General features: G+C 58.6%; 6 protein-coding genes across 6 annotated transcripts; 5 read left to right on the top strand and 1 right to left on the bottom strand.

Annotated features, from left to right (window-relative positions):
* The first annotated feature begins 990 nt into the window (after positions 1–990).
* Positions 991–3,052, top strand: C7974DRAFT_116962 (uncharacterized protein). Its single transcript, XM_046135087.1, has 2 exons — positions 991–1,240; positions 1,288–3,052. The coding sequence occupies exons 1-2, from the start codon at positions 1,237–1,239 to the stop codon at positions 3,015–3,017; spliced, it is 1,734 nt and encodes a 577-aa protein (XP_046002079.1). The 5' UTR covers positions 991–1,236; the 3' UTR covers positions 3,018–3,052.
* A 2,317-nt stretch (positions 3,053–5,369) lies between these two features.
* Positions 5,370–7,246, top strand: C7974DRAFT_386764 (uncharacterized protein). Its single transcript, XM_046141092.1, has one exon. The coding sequence runs from the start codon at positions 5,648–5,650 to the stop codon at positions 7,115–7,117; it is 1,470 nt and encodes a 489-aa protein (XP_046002078.1). The 5' UTR covers positions 5,370–5,647; the 3' UTR covers positions 7,118–7,246.
* Positions 7,247–7,418: 172 nt separating this feature from the next.
* On the top strand, positions 7,419–10,388 carry C7974DRAFT_116946 (ABC transporter transmembrane region 2-domain-containing protein). Its single transcript, XM_046135085.1, has 2 exons — positions 7,419–9,675; positions 9,731–10,388. The coding sequence occupies exons 1-2, from the start codon at positions 7,518–7,520 to the stop codon at positions 10,183–10,185; spliced, it is 2,613 nt and encodes an 870-aa protein (XP_046002077.1). The 5' UTR covers positions 7,419–7,517; the 3' UTR covers positions 10,186–10,388.
* Position 10,389: 1 nt separating this feature from the next.
* C7974DRAFT_116951 (uncharacterized protein) lies at positions 10,390–11,695 on the top strand. The gene is made up of 3 exons (XM_046135086.1): positions 10,390–10,984; positions 11,038–11,246; positions 11,355–11,695. Exons 1-3 carry the CDS (start codon positions 10,813–10,815, stop codon positions 11,577–11,579), a joined length of 606 nt encoding a protein of 201 aa, XP_046002076.1. The 5' UTR covers positions 10,390–10,812; the 3' UTR covers positions 11,580–11,695.
* An 803-nt stretch (positions 11,696–12,498) lies between these two features.
* Positions 12,499–14,477, top strand: C7974DRAFT_328961 (aldehyde dehydrogenase domain-containing protein). The gene is made up of 3 exons (XM_046139045.1): positions 12,499–13,214; positions 13,265–14,063; positions 14,111–14,477. Exons 1-3 carry the CDS (start codon positions 12,909–12,911, stop codon positions 14,443–14,445), a joined length of 1,440 nt encoding a protein of 479 aa, XP_046002075.1. The 5' UTR covers positions 12,499–12,908; the 3' UTR covers positions 14,446–14,477.
* A 2-nt stretch (positions 14,478–14,479) lies between these two features.
* C7974DRAFT_386755 (epoxide hydrolase-like protein) lies at positions 14,480–16,387 on the bottom strand. Its single transcript, XM_046141091.1, has 4 exons — positions 16,178–16,387; positions 15,179–16,071; positions 14,746–15,101; positions 14,480–14,699 (listed from the first exon to the last, which is right to left on the bottom strand). The coding sequence occupies exons 2-3, from the start codon at positions 15,970–15,972 to the stop codon at positions 14,753–14,755; spliced, it is 1,143 nt and encodes a 380-aa protein (XP_046002074.1). The 5' UTR covers positions 15,973–16,071; positions 16,178–16,387; the 3' UTR covers positions 14,480–14,699; positions 14,746–14,752.
* Positions 16,388–16,396: the final 9 nt, after the last annotated feature.

The raw sequence follows: 16,396 nt of genomic DNA, 5'->3' as shown, positions 1-16,396 counted from the left end.
ATGCGGATCAGCGTGCTGCCGGGCGGGATGGTGGCGCCGCCCGTGTCGAGGATGTCCTCCATGGCGGCGCTGCACTTGCGCAGGGCGCTGCTGAGCGGCTTCTCAAAGTACGTGGCGGCGGCGCCCGACGGCGGCTCGACCGACGGGCGCGTGGGCAGCGGCGTGGTGTTGCGGCTGCGCGGGGCGGCCGAGGCCTTGCCCCCAGGCCGTACGGCCTTGCCCTTGCTGCTGGTGGTGGGCGCCATGGGGGGGCGGTTGCTGGAGCTGGCAGGCTCAGTCACCCGTGGGGGGGATCAGGCGTGGGCGGTCGCTGGTAGTGTCGCTGGCAGTCGCTGGCAGTCGCTGGCGCAGGCAGTCGGTCGCGTCGCGGGGGGATCGGTCGCGGGCAGCCGGTCGCAGGCAGTGTGTCGCTTGCGGGGGCAGTTGGTCGCTCGGTCGCTGGCACAGTCGCTCGCGGAGCCAGTCGGTCTCGAGGGCTGTCGCGGGGGCTGTCGCGGGGGCTGTCGCGGGGGCGGTCGCTCGCTCAGTCGGTGGCAGTCGGTCGCGTCGCAGTCCCTCTCGCTGCCCGGTGTGCGCGGCTCGCTACCACGGCCATCCGCTGGTCAGGGCTGTTCGCTGGGTCGCGGTGCGCGTTGGTTCGCGGCGGCCGTTGCTGGTTCGCTACCGCCGTTGCTGGAGTGGCAGTCTGGGTCGGCGTCGGCGTTACCGCCATCACGACGGTGGTGTTGCGGGCGCTGCGCGCACGGCTTCTTGCCGGCCCAGCCCCAACCCTCGCCGCAACGACCCAGTCCTCGCCGCGACCCAGCGCTGCTTGTACTGGCACGCGCGCGCTGCTGCTGGTGCCGCTGCTGGTGCCGCTGCTGGCACCGCTGCTGGTGCCGCTGCTAGTACCGCTGTTGCTGCATCCGTGCTGCGCGCGCCGGCCGCTGGCTCGCACGCTGCGCCCGCATGCCCTCGCCGCTGCTGCTCTGCTCCCCAGCCCTGCCATGACGCTACGCCCCAGTCGCCGTCCAGCCACCCGCGCATCCGCTCCGCGCCACCCCTCTCGTTCTGCCCTGCACTCCACGCCCGCCTCTCGCAGCCCGCCCTCGCCCTTGTCCTCGCTCTCGCCCGCGCCCTCGCCCTCGCCCTGGCCTGCCTCGCCCATGCCCGCCGCCGCCCGTCGCACCGCACCCGAGCACCCGAGCATGCGCACGTAGCGCGTAGTGGGCGACCCGCCGCGCGCATTCCAGCACCATGAGTACGTCGCACCGCCCAGCCGCGCGCCCGCCACTGACCGTCGCACAGCTGCCCGTGGCATCGGCGTCTTCACCATCCAGTTCCCCGACCCCACCAAGATCGACTACGTCAACAACCAGTTCAACACCCTCAACGAGACCATCTCCTTCCAGTACCGCGGCCTCACCAACATCCAGACCCTGTCCACCAAGGGCGCCGACTCGGGCGCCGACCCCTACGGCATTCTGTACGTGCCGGACGTCTTCACCGAGGCCTGCAAGAGGAACGAGTCGCAGCATGTGCCCGCCAACGCCACCCGCATCGCCAACCTGCCCTCCGACCGCAACTATGCCCTGATCGCCTTCGCCCCCTGGTACTCGGCCCAGTGCACCATCGAGTACTTCACCTCGGCCCGCCAGCACCCCACCACCAAGGGCTTTCTCACCTTCCTGCCGGGCAACACCAATGCACAGCCGCCCGTGCTGAACAACCCCGCCTGGGACCTGCAGGATGGCGGCATGTGGCAGCAGGACAACACCTTCCCCACCTACGCCCTGTCCTCCATCAGCGGCAACAACGTAATGGACCAGCTGGACCTGTACTCGGGCAACATCTCCACCGTCCCCCACGGCGACCAGCTTGCCCGCATCTTCGACGACTCGTCGTACGTCCGCCTGTGGGCCACCGTCAGCACCGACTCCGGCGGCACCCTGCCCAGCCTGTGGGTCTTCCTGGTCATCGTCCTGGCCATCCTCATCGCTGCCATCGGCACCACTTCGCTGTGTATGCACATCATCCAGCGCCGCCGCCGCAATGCCCTCCGTCAGCGCGTCATAAACGGTGAGGTCGACCTCGAAGCCCTCGGCGTCAAACGTCTCACCGTCTCGCAACACATTCTCGACAAGATGCCCATCGTGACCTACACCGCTGGCCCTTCCGACGTTGAAAAGCCGCCCGAAGCACTTGCCACCCTTGATGCAGACACCGGTTCGAAGCCCCCTCTGGCTCAGCCCCTCTCCGCGCCCACCGCCTCCACAATCAACAGCGTCTCCTTCTCGCAGCCCACATGTCCCATCTGCATCGATGACTTTGAGTCCAATGAGACCCAGGTCCGCGAGCTGCCCTGCCGCCACATCTTCCACCCAGACTGCATCGACACCTTTCTGCTGCGCAACTCGTCCCTGTGCCCCATGTGCAAGCAGAGCGTCCTCCCGACCGGCATATGCCCCGTCACCATCACAAATATGATGGTCCGCCGCGAGCGCCACATCACCCGCATGCGCGCCAACGGTGGCGTCGCCCCGCCCGTCGCAGTCACCATGACCGACCACGCCCGCGTCGCCTTCAGCTCTCTCGGCCGTGCCGTTGCCAGTCGGAGGCTTTTCAGCGCGCGCGCGCCGGCGGATATCGAGATGGCGCCGAACACAGCTGCAAATCCAGCTACATCGATACCCACAAATCCAGCTACAAACCACCCCACACATCAAACCACAACTACAAATCCAACCACTGCCTCATATCCCATCTCGGTCCCAGTTTCAAATCCACCCACAGCGACAATTCCAACTTCAACCCTTCCGCACCAGGCATCTCCCCTCCCCGCCACCGCAGTCCCACTCGCATGCGACCCTCCTCCACCAACACCCACCCAAAACCGCAGGGAATGGGCCCGCCAGCGCGCCCTCCATCTCCTCGGAACCCGCCCCGCGCCACTCGATTCCGACACCTTCGAGTCAGAGGAGCAGGCCCAACGTGGGACTGGATGGAGGAAAATATGGCGGAGAGTCTTTCCATCCTAGCGTACATAGGCAGTCATGTCAGTGTATATAACCTTCTTTGTACCTTGGGCTTAGCGGGGCAGTACGGCGTTATTCCATGTCATTGTATACTTTTCCTGCGAACAGGCAGCACGGGGCGTTTATCTTTGTTATTCGGAGCTGGTGAGAAATACAAGCTGGAGATTGTGGCCAAGAGAGTGTAGCTTGAGCATGTAGTGTGCATACCGCCACGTCTTTACATACATCCATATATACGTAGTGTCTTATAATTACGTATAGAGATATAGACCTCTATACGGAGTATCTTGTTATAAATACACTTGGAGACATTAACTAAATACTAGTCAAGAGAGTGTGAATATGTAGTCACGAAAGTGTGAATATGTAGTCATGAAAGTGTGAATATGTAGTCAGGAAAATGTGAATAAATTGAGTAGTATGTATATAGATATCTTATGAGAATATTCAAGAAAATGTGAATAAATTATAAGAAAGTGTAAATGAACCGTGTGGTCTGTATATAGGTATCTCATAAATACGCATCTTCGCCCTCCATTTACTGCACGAGAACTACCACCTCACACCCTCAACCCGAAAACTGAAACTAAGCAGGACGCATGACGCTGACATCATAGCTCGTGGACCTTGTCGCACCACCCATGCACGCGATGCTTACTGTAAGTCGCTTACATCGAACCCGCTTACCTGGTCTGCTCTTCTCTACTCTGCTCTGCTTACCCTGCGCTGCTTACCTGCTGCAGGTACGAAGTACATCCCCCGGGCCGAGAACGAATAACAATACGAGACACGGCGTGCTGAGCCCACACTCAGACTGAAACGCGCTTGCTCTGCACCACCGAGGGGTTACATGGTCACGGTGCAGGTACCATAAGGTGAGGTGAGGTGGGTGGCGACGCCAGCTAACGAGTGCTGCGATACTGCAATATGATACTGCAACACCATAACTACAATACTGCAACACCATAACTACAATACTACAACACCATAACTACAATACTGCAACACCATGACACTGCAATACTGCAGTACTGCAACATGCGCACCGAGCCTGCAGCCGGGCCGAGCACGCTGCTGATGCCCCGGTGACCCACCGCTACTGTCCCAATCCAAGACACTTGATCACAACACTTTGTCGAGATATTCTGTTTCACGCCTCTCGCTTGAGGCTGTCTTTTCCTTACCCGACACAAGCGAGCGAGCGAGCATCCTAGTGGCCGTAGGCAGCCAAGTCGCTGATGACGGTGAGGCTGTGTGCGAAGGTGCTTAGGCAGCCCGCCAATACGTATTACTTCCACACTTCGCGGCCTGATCGGGGCATTTGCTGCTGTGTGTACAGCCTCCACACGCGCGAGCGGGATCGGAGCGCTGTGGGTGGTGATGAGTGTGCATGCGTTCGATAATCATGTTGCCGGATGGGGGTATTATCGTGCAGGTCAAGGTCGAGGTAAACGAGGCAAACGCACCACATCGGGGGTGTTTTGCACATTTGTCGGGGCTGTTAATACACCGCATCGAGCGGGTGCTCCATTCGGCGAGGCGGATTCGAGGCATTCAGTATACTCTGTCGGCATGTGTGGTATGGGTGCAAGGCGGGCATTTGCATGTCGAGTGCTGCGATTATCACGCACCATACTCACTACTGCGACGGCGTCTACTACGGCAGCTTCAGACGGCGAGAACTCGCTTCGATCACACATGAAACTCGATAAGCGCATAGCGCGCAGCCCTGCACAACGTGGTGACAGGTAGCACGACGGCCGCAGAGCCTCAGGACTCAGGGTGGCAGCGCGCCTGATTCGCCGCATGTGTATTCTGGGTCTGCTCCCAACGGGTCTGCGTTCCGAAGGAACGGTTGGGTCTGCGCTACTGTCGCACCTTTCAGGCACCGCGTGCAGATGGGAATGGTGATGGCGAGTGGGCGCTGGGGGCTGTGGTTAGGCCTCACTCGGGGACTTAGGCGGGGATGCAGGTCAGGAATAGCAACGTGAGCGGGTGCGAGGAGCGGCATACGTCGAATTTGTAGAGGTGTAATGGAAAGTGCAGAGACGCGCGATGAAGGCGAGGCAGGGAGTGGTTGGTGTCGACGTTTGGAGTCGAGCTGCTCGATCATACGTCTCCAACGACCATTGCAGCTCAGAGTGTCAACCGCGCCGGTCCAGCATCTCCGCCGTAGCTTTCGAGAAGCTGACAGCTGCCGATCTGATTGCCATGCGACAGGGGTACGAACTGTGGGCGCCAGATTTAGCCAATCGAGGCTGACGTCTAACACGACATTGCATTCTCATTGGGTTGAGCATCTTACATACAGAGCTTAGCCCACCTGCAGATTCTCGCAACTATCTCAAAAAGAAACATGACTGAGGTGAAAACGTGGGGCGCCGGTGATCTACGCTTGACCAGCATACTCCCGGTGTGGATACCTCTCGTTCTGGGTAAGGCTGCACGGGAATCATCGTCTGGGCGAGACTGTGATGGCTGAGACATGCGGGTGAGTGCGCTAGTGCTTTGCTGTGCAGAGGAACGGTTGCTGGCGCAAATCGCCGTGGATACATAAGGTGCTCCTTCTCAGTGTTGCAGATCAGACAAAGAAAGTCAGACTCAGACAAGCAGATCTTCGACACCTTCGCACAATGGAATCCATGTCTTTCACATCTCAACCATCACACTGGGAATCGCCAGCCATGGCCGGTACTCCATTCGCCACTACAGTCATGCAGTCGCCTACCTCGGTACCTAGATCTTCGACGAAAGCGGACCGCGAGCGACGCCCCAAGCTTCGAGCGTCATGCGATGCCTGTGCGGCCTCAAAGGTCAAGTGTAGCAAGGAGCACCCCATCTGCCAGCGATGCTCTGCGAACGGTTCGCAATGCATCTATGGCGTATCGAGGAAGCACGGCAAGCCCGGGCGCACACGCAAGAGGAACCCAGACGGCACACCTTTCATTAAAAACTCGAAGCAGCGACCATCGCCAGACGGCAGTGAGTTCGGCAAGTTCAGAGTCAGACCTGAGCCGATCGCTCTGCCTCTGCCTGAATTTGACGCCGCATCTGCGTGGAACTCGAGTTGGTCGTCGACACCGAGTCTGCGAAGCACACCAGATTTCGAGTTTGAAATGACGCCCGAGCCATTCGACATGACCATGACACCGGAGCCCATGTTCATGGACTCCACAATGGCTATGGGCTTTCCGTTCATGGACGACTATCTCTTGCCGGCGAGCGACTTTTCAATGGACACGATGCAGTCACTCGAGCCCGAGCTTACCTTTCGTGATCCGTTCGCGAAGAAGCAGTCGGTACAGCTTGATCTCCCGAACATCCAGGCTCTCAAGGACTACATTGGCGGCGAGTCTGTCAACCCTTTCGACTACACATTCCAGGACGTGGGTCTCGGCATCTCGCTCGACGGCTCGTCCACATCGTCGGCAGAGCCGAGCCCGAAGACCACGGCTTTCGATCAATCGCGCAGCCGCCTGAGTGTAAGCGTCTCGATGCCGACTTCCCACTGCTGCTCTGAGCTTGCGCACTCGACCCTGGAGAGTCTACGCATCATTGGCCCGGACAGCGCGCAGCCCTGGCCTACCGAGTCCAAGAGCCTGGACTTTGTCCTGTCGACCACAAAGCTAGCAGTCCAGAGCGTCCTCCAACTCCTCAACTGCCCGTGCTCTTCAGACCCGCATCTATCGATGCTGTATTCAAGCATCACATCGAAGATCCTGAACTGGTATCAGATCGCCGCGGGCGTCATGCCAGCTGCAGCACCGCTAGGCACCGCGCCCTCGCTCAGCAGCTCCTCGCCAACTCCATCGTCCGCCTACTCGTCACCACTGTCCACCCCAAGTTCCGAGCATTCGACCTTCAGCGTGCAGATGCAGCCACTCAAATTCGGCCTCTACCAGTTTGACGAGGCGGACCAGGAGCGCCTGAGGCGGCAGGTGGTGCTGAAGGAGCTGAAGAAGTGCGGGCAGCTGGTCGAGGCACTGGCGAACTGGCGCGGGAACGGGCAGAGCGAGCAGGCGGAGTTCCTGTACGATGTGCTTGGCGCGTGGCTGAAGAGCGAGCTGTACAAGACACTGCAGGAGATTGAGGGCGGACGATGAGGGTCTGTGGGTGTCGGTCGGCGATTTTACGGTGGGTTTTTTGTCAGCGATCTTGCGTGGAGTTTGGTGGTCTTGATATCCCTCTTAGATGAGCATTATGCAGCGAAGACAAGAATTTGGTTCAGCGAGTGTCGTGCGATGCATGTGAGACAAACGCTGGTGTGATCACGTGAATGGGGCAGTTGCTGGGGGCCCCACACTTTCCCCAGACGGCCTTCACATGCCTCGGCTGCGCGGGTGCGCATCATGCACCTGCACATGTCAAGCCAGCCCGCTATGCCCTCAGCAACCCCAGCGACCCCAGCGACCCCAGCGACCCCAGCGAACTCCACCGCCCGCAGCGCCCGCAACACCCCCCAGGGCACGAGCGCAGCGCCCGGCACGACGCGCATGGCACACGATGGCCGCTCAATCGACGCTGCGAGAGCGCACTGACCCGCTGCACGCCCTCTACGACCACTATGCCCGGCTCGCGCGAGCACGGGTGCGCGGCGCGTCGCGGCTCACGAAGCTGCTGTCGACGCTCACGCTGCTGCTCACCATCATCGGCACCGGCTACGGCAGCCGGCGGTGGTACGCGCGGCGACGCGCCGAGAAGGAGACGGGCAGGCGGCTGCTGCGGCGCAACTCGGGGCTCAAGAACAAGGACGGCAGCCGCACCATCTACGTGCCCAACCGCGACTCGACGTCCAAGGTCGTCATCAACCCCACCAAGCCGACCACGTTCGATGCCCACCGCCGCCTGTTCCTGCAGCCGCCGCGCGCCGCGCGCATGCACACGCACGACGCCGCCAACCCGCAGGCGCCGCCGCCGCAGACCAAGCCGGGCCTCAACCTGGCCTTCCTGCACCAGTTCCTCAGCCTGCTGAACATCATGATCCCGCGCTGGAACAGCAAGGAGACGGGCCTGCTGGTCAGCCACGGCGTCTTCCTGATGCTGCGCACCTACCTGTCGCTGGTCGTCGCCCGCCTGGACGGCGAGATTGTGCGCGACCTCGTCGCCGGCAACGGCAAGGCCTTCCTCTGGGGCATCTGCAAGTGGCTGGGCGTCGGCACCTTCTCGTCGTACACCAACGCCATGATCAAGTTCCTGCAGTCCAAGGTGTCGATTGCCTTCCGCACCCGCCTCACGCGCTACATCCACGACCTGTACCTGAACGACCACCTGAACTACTACAAGCTGTCCAACATGGACGGCGGCGTGGGCCAGGGCGCCGACCAGTTCATCACCCAGGACCTGACCCTGTTCTGCGCCTCGGCTGCCTCACTATACTCGTCGCTCGGCAAGCCGTTCGTCGACCTTTGTGTCTTCAACTACCAGCTGTTCAAGTCCCTGGGCCCAATTGCCCTGACTGGCCTGCTCAGCAACTACTTCCTGACCGCAACCATTCTGCGGAAGCTTTCACCGCCCTTCGGCAAGCTGAAGGCTGTCGAGGGCAGGAGAGAGGGCGACTTCCGCGCCTTGCACTCCCGCCTCATCGCCAACGCCGAAGAAGTCGCCTTTTACGGCGGCGACCAGATGGAAAAGCACTTCCTCGAGCGCGGCTTCAAAGATCTCAAGCACTGGATGGAAGGCATCTACAGCCTAAAGATCAGGTACAACATGCTTGAAGACTTCGTCCTGAAGTACTCCTGGTCCGCCTTCGGCTACCTCATCACCTCCCTTCCTGTCTTCCTCCCTGCCTGGGGCGGTCTCAACGCCACCGCTGAACTGCCGGGCACCTCTGGCATCGAAAAGTCCGGTCGCGAGCGAAATCGCATGAAAGACTTCATTACCAACAAGCGACTCATGCTCTCGCTCGCCGATGCAGGCGGGCGAATGATGTACAGCATCAAAGACCTGTCCGAGCTCGCAGGCTACACATCGCGCGTGTACACGCTCATCAGCACCCTGCACCGCGTCCACGCAGACGCTTACATGCCGCCCCCAGGTACCCGCCCAGAACTGTACTCTGTATCTGACGTACAGGGCACTGTGCACCGCGGCTTCGATGGCTTGCGCCTTGAACACGTGCCAGTCGTTGCGCCTGCGCTACACCCTCGTGGCGGCGACGAGCTCCTCGAGTCTCTGTCTTTTATCGTGCACAGCGGTGAGCATCTCCTCATCACCGGGCCCAACGGGGTGGGCAAGTCTGCTGTGAGCCGCATTGTTGCGGGCTTGTGGCCTGCCTACCGTGGCTTGGTCTCTCGTCCTCGGTCGATTGGCATGGATGGTATCATGTTCCTCCCGCAGCGCCCGTACCTATCTACCGGCACCCTGCGCGACCAGGTCATTTACCCGCACACAGCAGTGGATATGAAAGACGCCGGAAGGCGGGACTCAGAGCTCCTGGCTGTGCTCGAGGAGGCGAAGCTGGGATATATTCCAGATCGAGAAGGCGGATGGGACACGAAGAAGGTGTGGAAAGACGTCTTCAGCGGCGGCGAGAAACAGCGCATTGGCATCTCTCGTCTTCTTTACCACGAGCCCCGCTACGCATTCATTGACGAAGGAACGAGCGCCGTGTCAAGCGATGTCGAGGGCCTGTTGTACGAACGCTGCAAAGCGAAGGGTATCAGTAAGTAGCCACTCTTTCATCACCGCACGAACATGTGGGCTGACAGTGCTCACAGCACTCATCACGATATCCACCCGCGCCTCTCTCAAGAGATACCACACCCACCTCCTGACCCTCGGGCTCGGCGAGTCCGGTGAGGAATGGGAGTTCCAGCGCATCGGCACCGCGTCCGAGAAATCCTCGGTCGAGAAAGAACTGGCCGAGCTCCGCGAGCGACTCTCCAAAGTCGAGGAGTGGAAGGCGCGAAGATCTGCAATTGAGGAGGAGCTGGAGCGGGTGTGGGTCGAGGGTGGAGACGAGCTGAATCCTCCGCCGTATGCGGAGACGGTGGATGTCGATAGCGAAGGGAGCGAGGAAGTAGCTGATAGTGCCATGAGCGAGACGAGCCCATTGAGCCAAGACAATGAAGTCGTCGTTGACGCGATGGAGCACAACAGCGCTCAGGACGCGCAGGGCGAGGGCCTCTTCAGTTCAACCAGCTCGTGGAACCCCGCCCACCGGCCCTCGTAAGCGTCCGTATACAAGCAGCATATAGCACTCAACCCTCACTCCTGCCACCACTCTGTGACGCATCTCCCAGCGCAGCAATCCTGCTCCCCGTCCATTTCTCCCCAAAGCGCCCTCGCATCGCCCCGCGCACGCTTCCTATACAACCCGCCAATATACCCACCCAACCCGAACCCCAATCCCGACCCCTGATCCCCGCCGCCCAGCTTTACGGTATTTACCCGTTCCAAACCGCGCACCTCGACTCCGGTCTTTTCATATCGAATAGACGATGTGCGCCTCGACCGGGCACTGGAGCTGCTCGAACGATGGTTTTGTCGTTTACCCCGGATTGACGCAGCGGGTCGGGGGGGGCGAGGGCGTCACTGGGGCTAGGGGATTCGTGCAGGCGAGCTGTTGGCGCGGTGCTGTGGTGGAAGTGGGCATGGCCGGTGGGCACCAGCAAGGACGCAGACCGACGCGGCTGCAGTGTGATAGATTGCGCTGCATAACCTGCTCTGGATCGCTGTCTTCTCTCGCCAGGCCATAACATGTGCGTCGCGGCGCGTGGTATAAGAGGACGCTGCCCTCCGTCAATGATGACCGCTGTACCCACAAATTCATCCTTGAACCGAGTTGCTAGTCTCCGCCATGCAGTCTGTACTCCTCACTCTGGTGCTGGCGGCTGCGGCCGCGGCGCTGCCGCAGACGGCGTCCTCGACCCCTCCTGCGTTCAACATCACAGATGTGGTGTCGGGCGGCTCGGGGTGTCCGCGGGGAAGCGTTGATGTGCGGTGGACCGACAACGCGGTGCTGCCGATTTGTAAGTTGACGACTCTACGTTGGGCCCCAGGCAGAGCTCACTGACAGTGCTAGATTTTGGCAAGGAGTTCACTGCTGCTGTGGGGCCCAAGGTGGAGGTCGCAGACGCGCGCAAGTTTTGCCAGCTCAATTTACAGTTGGAGTACAGCGCGGGATTTAGCTTTGCGGTTTACAATGCCGAGTATGCTGGGTATGCGCAGTTGGATAGCGGTGTTTCCGGGACGGTCAAGGGCACATATTATTTCTCGGGTGAGGCAGAGCAGGTACGCTATCCTCTTACTCTTCTCTCATCCTCTCCCGGTCTCTCAAGTCTGAGACCTGAATTTGTGCATGGCTGGAAAACGTCGACCGACCACCGCTGATTGCCACAGACGTCGAGCACCCTGACTCTGAGCGGACCTACGAAGGAACGGTTCAGGAAGCAAGATGCCGTTGATGTCGCGGTGTGGTCGCCTTGCTCAGGCACTGCGCTGTTTAATGTCGTTGCGAGCGTGGCGCTCACGCCGCTCGCAGGACCTGAGAACGGGCTTCTTGGTATCACAAAGGAAAGCGGGAGGTTGAGCTCGAATCTGTACGTTCAATGGAAGAAGTGTTAGGGTGGGCGTATGAGGTCTTCACCCCAGTCCTTGTTTACACAAAGTTACACAAAGTTAAAGGTGCCGACTTTGGGATACATCTACTACAATCCTACTTCTACGTCAGGATGGAGCTCACAATATGTCTTTGTACTTTGTTTCATGAGCAGGTTGTCTTCCCTGTGCTGTGACCGGCAGGCAGGCTGCCACATGTGTGCTTTCGACTGCTGGTTACTTGAGTCACGAACGAATGTCGCTGTCTAGGTTGCTGTCAGTGTTACGTATGCAGCTGTGTCTGTTACAGCCTCGCACGTCGCCAGGCCTCCCGCAGCGACGGACTAATGCTTGACGATCCTGAGGCGCAAACAAGGCTGATCCTAATAGCTGCAGGGCCCCTGAATCTAGACAAGCGCGCTCCGTGTTAGGGAGAGGTGCATCTGACGGCGCTGACAGCGCAGCCTTCCAGATGCTTAGCAGTAACCACAGTTGAACACCGTCTTGTAACCGCCATCAGAGTGCGACTGCGCGACGTTCCACAATGCGCTCCGCTTCAGACCAGCCTCTGGAACTCAAGTGGATGAGCTGCGTGCGCTAATAGTGCCAATCATCAGGTCACCATCCCTGGGTCTGTCGAGCCTCTTCAACCCGACTGAAACCACACGAATATATCTCGACCCACGCCTTTATGCATGCATGGCCGCCTGAGATGGTCAAGGCTCCGTCCAAGATGGAGCGATGGAGCTCCAGCTCCACCTAGACCGAACACCGAGTCACCGACTCGACTGCCACTAGTCAACGCCCGCGATTAGAGATAATGAGCAACGCAGACAGGCGGGTCACTCCACCAGCAGAAGCTGCAGGATCAGCACCCCGCACGGTCCTGTTGACCCTGCTGTGATCAGTAAACGCGGTGGTTGTGACCAAGTTGATACTCGGATACTCTGATCGGCATGTCAGAGCATTAGCAACTCGACTTAGTCAGCCCTAAACCACCCAATTTCCCGTTGCATCGCGGAGAGGCGCACTACAGGACCGGGTAGCTGTCGTCAGCCTTATCCCAATACATGGTTGCTAAACAAGTGCTGTCCCGCAATCCACTCGTAGCCCTGCGGCGCAGTGGCGCTAGGCCGCTCTGCGAGGTGGGGTAGTGCTGTCTGTGAGACAAGCCAAGCACAATTGTAAGCTCTTACGGCCAGCCTCTGTATGCAGCCGCTCCACTACCGAGGATAAGTCAGGTGCGATTGGCAACGGAGTCGAGCGGCTCCCCAGAACGAGCTTGCTTAAGAAGCGACCGCCGCGCAGCCCAGATACAGCACTCAATTCCTCCCAATTCCTCCCCGCAGCCACAACATGTCTCCCGGAAAGGTCTCCACTCTCGACTTCGAGAAATTCTACAACGTCGTCAACGGCGAGAACCGTGGCTCCGACCAGATCCACCATGGCATCAACCCCGCCACCAGCCAGGAGCTGTGGGACGTCCCCATTGGCAGCAACCAGGACCTGAACGATGCCGTTGCCGCTGCGAAGAAGGCCTTCCCCGCATGGAGAGACACTCCAGTGGCAAAGCGCAAGGAGGCCCTTGGTCAGCTGATTGCCCTGTTCCAGCAGCACGAGGATGAGTTTGTGTCCCTGCTCTGCAAGGAGTCCGGCAAGCCCGTAAGTCGCTTCCTTCGGATTGCAGGTGGAAGGCGCTGACGACTCTACAGAGGAAGTTCGCTGCTATCGAGGTCAGCGGTGTTGCCGGCTTCATCGGCTACCACACAACGCTCGACGTCCCCTCGGAGAGCTTCGAGGACGACGAGAAGACTGTCTACACAGAGTACTCCCCTCTCGGTGTCTGCGCGGCTATTTGCCCGTGGAACTTCCCTCTCATCCTGTCAGTCGGCAAGATTGCCCCTGCTATCATGACTGGCAACTGCATCATCGTCAAGCCCTCGCCCTTCACACCCTACACATCCCTGAAGTTTGTCGAGCTGGCCCAGCAGGTCTTCCCTCCTGGTGTCCTTCAGGTTGTGGGTGGCAACAACGAGCTTGGCGCTGAGATGTGCAAGCACCCCGACATTGCCAAGATCTCCTTCACCGGATCCATTGCTACAGGCAAGAAGGTCATGGAGACATCTGCCAAGACCCTCAAGCGCGTCACCCTCGAGCTCGGTGGCAACGATGCCTCCATCATCCTTCCCGACGTCGACATCAAGAAGATTGCCCCCGAGGTCGTCATGGGCGCCTTCCAGAACTCGGGCCAGGTCTGCGTTGCCACAAAGCGCATCTACATCCACGAGTCCATCTACAAGGAGTTCGTCGAGGAGATGGTCAACTACACCAAGACCATCAAGGTCGGCAACCCCGACGACGGTGACAACCTCCTTGGCCCCGTCCAGAACAAGATGCAGTACGACCGCGTCAAGGGCTTCTTCGAGGACAGCAAATCCAAGGGCTACACCTTCGCCGTCGGTTCTGCTGATGTCGCACCTTCAAAAGGGTACTTTATCCAGCCTACGATCGGTATGTACAAAGCACTACTACTATTGCAATTACTAATTTATTACTAGTGGATAACCCACCCAATGACTCGCGCATTATTCAAGAGGAGCCTTTTGGTCCTATTGTGCCAACACAACCATGGTCAGATCTTGAGGAGGTTATTGCTCGCGCGAACGACACTAACACCGGTCTCGGTGCCACCGTGTGGGGTAAGGACGTTGAGAAGGCCTGCAAGATCGCCCGAAGGCTGGAAGCTGGCTCGGTCTTTGTCAACTCATACGAGAAGCCCACACCCCAGGCCGTCTTCGGTGGACACAAGGAGTCTGGTATCGGTGGTGAGTGGGGCAAGACTGGTCTGCTTGCTTACTGCAACCCCCATGTCATCCACGTGTACAAGTCTTAAACTTAGCGACGATATATAATGAATTCAAAGTTAAATGATTCCCAAAGATGATCCCAGATTACTCCCTCCATATGTATGCACAGCCTCGAAACAGCCTCGAAACTTCAATTTGATGATCACAGCGCAACGTATGCACAATACCGTTCTGCGCTGAAGCCCTTTCCAATTCGAATTCGTCAATCAGCGAGCAGTCTTCCTATACTTAGGAAGTGCACACAAGGTAGCACTCACTACAGCTTCGATTCCCCACCCGCCTGCCATGCGTCAGTCAAAATCCAACAGGACGACGACAAAACATACGAGACCCTCATACCTTTCCCCACACAACCTCCACATACTTCTCCACATCGCTCCAGAGCTCCTTCGGCTTCTCCAGCGCCGCAAAATGGCCACCGCTCTCATGCTGCTCGTATGTGACAATATTGGCGCCCTTGTCCAGGACGTGTTTGATGCCGGGAAACAGCTCATACGGAAAAAACGAGAAGCCGACGGGCTTTTCGATGTAGACGAATGAAATACCGGACTGGCCGTGCAGCTGGCGATAGGGTTGCAGCGAGGTCAGGATCGAGGACGTGAACCAGTAGAGGGAGATGTTGGTGAGGATGTGGGAGAGATCTGGGTCGGTGTCGGACCATTCGAGGAATTTCTCGCCAATCCTGAAGTGGTGTTAGGGGATCGAGGTTGTCTTGTGGGTTGGACTCCCGTGGAAGTGGTAAGATAAGAGAGATCTTACCATGCAAGCAGCGCCAGCGGACTTGAGCTCAAGACATTCCCGATCGTGCTCGGTCTGGTGCCGTGTTCCTGCGCATACGCGCTACCTGTCTGACGCCATGCTCTCGCCGACTTGATCGCCGTCTTCTCGAGATCGGTCAGTTTGCTCTGGTCAGGCTGGTCCTGCACTGTCAACATGTTCAGGTGGATTCCCACGCATTCCTTATGGTTCTGTGCTAAGACGCGCGCATTGTACGACCCTACATCTCCACCCTGTGTAATGTATTTCGAGAATCCCAGGTTTACCATCAGCTGATTGAGCACGGCGGCGCTCTCGTCTATAGTAAATTCGCGGTGGGTGGGGCGTGTTGAGAGCGTGTAACCAGGCAGTGATGGCACGATGATATGGTAGGGTAGGTCTTTGGCAGAGGGATACTGTTTTTGGATGAGTGAGAGCATGGGCAAGAATTCGATGAATGAACCTGGCCAGCCGTGCAAGAATTGGATGGGAACAGCGTTCTTATTTTCAGAGAACAGGGCAACGAAGTGCAGGTCGACGCCGTCAATTTGCATGCGATAGTTAGGAAACGAGTTGATATGCTTCTCTTCGTCGCGCCATGAGTAAGTGTTAAGCCAGTAGTCTTTCGTTTCTGCGAGCCATTTGCGCGTCACTCCGTACCGGCGGTCTTCCTGGGAGCTTTCCCATGTCTCAGGTGCAAGCTTGGAGAGTCTGAGAAGTTGGCGCCAGTCTTCGATGTCTTCGTCGGGGATGTTGAGGGTGAAGGGTTTTGCGGAGCTGGGTGGTGAGTATGACATGTTCGCAGTTGTGTTACAGGCGCTGTCGACTGTGAAGAGGGTGTTTTATTGGGGAATGTCTGAAAGAGTAGCAGTCCTAGAGTCGGCTATATGCTCAGGCTGGTGTTCATGTCAGCATACTATGAGGTCAGTCATTCGGCAATGGCCAACTGCGGGTGGTTCGGCATTTTACACGCTGCGGAGGCGCTGACGCGGGGCAACGCACAAAAACTCTATAGAGCACTTTTTACCTATGTATGTACGATATAAGTAAAACTTGAATAGATTTTGGCTTGGAGTATTGTAATGTCTACAGGCTCGGTATTAAAGTCAGTCAGCCTGAAGGTCGCTTATCCGCCGCTTTTTCTGAAACTTGAGAGGCCAGAGCCCTATTGCACTTGCTTGGCGATTGGAAACACGGGAGCCATGATCATGAACGAGAGAT

Source organism: Boeremia exigua, assembly GCF_020726555.1.
Source record: "Boeremia exigua strain MPI-SDFR-AT-0100 chromosome Unknown C7974scaffold_2, whole genome shotgun sequence".
NCBI lineage: Eukaryota > Fungi > Ascomycota > Dothideomycetes > Pleosporales > Didymellaceae > Boeremia > Boeremia exigua.
This window is presented reverse-complemented; position numbering and strand designations above follow the sequence as displayed.

Bases quoted from the DNA above. Each gene is read 5' to 3' on its own strand.
- C7974DRAFT_386764 (XM_046141092.1), top strand. From the start codon at position 5,648: ATGGAATCCATGTCTTTCACATCTCAACCATCACACTGGGAATCGCCA.
- C7974DRAFT_116946 (XM_046135085.1), top strand. From the start codon at position 7,518: ATGGCCGCTCAATCGACGCTGCGAGAGCGCACTGACCCGCTGCACGCC. The intron at 9,676-9,730 runs GTAAGTAGCCAC...CAGTGCTCACAG, and splicing joins CTGCAAAGCGAAGGGTATCA to CACTCATCACGATATCCACC.
- C7974DRAFT_116951 (XM_046135086.1), top strand. From the start codon at position 10,813: ATGCAGTCTGTACTCCTCACTCTGGTGCTGGCGGCTGCGGCCGCGGCG. The intron at 10,985-11,037 runs GTAAGTTGACGA...TGACAGTGCTAG, and splicing joins CAACGCGGTGCTGCCGATTT to ATTTTGGCAAGGAGTTCACT. The intron at 11,247-11,354 runs GTACGCTATCCT...TGATTGCCACAG, and splicing joins TCTCGGGTGAGGCAGAGCAG to ACGTCGAGCACCCTGACTCT.
- C7974DRAFT_328961 (XM_046139045.1), top strand. From the start codon at position 12,909: ATGTCTCCCGGAAAGGTCTCCACTCTCGACTTCGAGAAATTCTACAAC. The intron at 13,215-13,264 runs GTAAGTCGCTTC...ACGACTCTACAG, and splicing joins GCAAGGAGTCCGGCAAGCCC to AGGAAGTTCGCTGCTATCGA. The intron at 14,064-14,110 runs GTATGTACAAAG...ATTTATTACTAG, and splicing joins CTTTATCCAGCCTACGATCG to TGGATAACCCACCCAATGAC.
- C7974DRAFT_386755 (XM_046141091.1), bottom strand. From the start codon at position 15,972: ATGTCATACTCACCACCCAGCTCCGCAAAACCCTTCACCCTCAACATC. The intron at 15,102-15,178 runs GTAAGATCTCTC...ACACCACTTCAG, and splicing joins CCGCTGGCGCTGCTTGCATG to GATTGGCGAGAAATTCCTCG.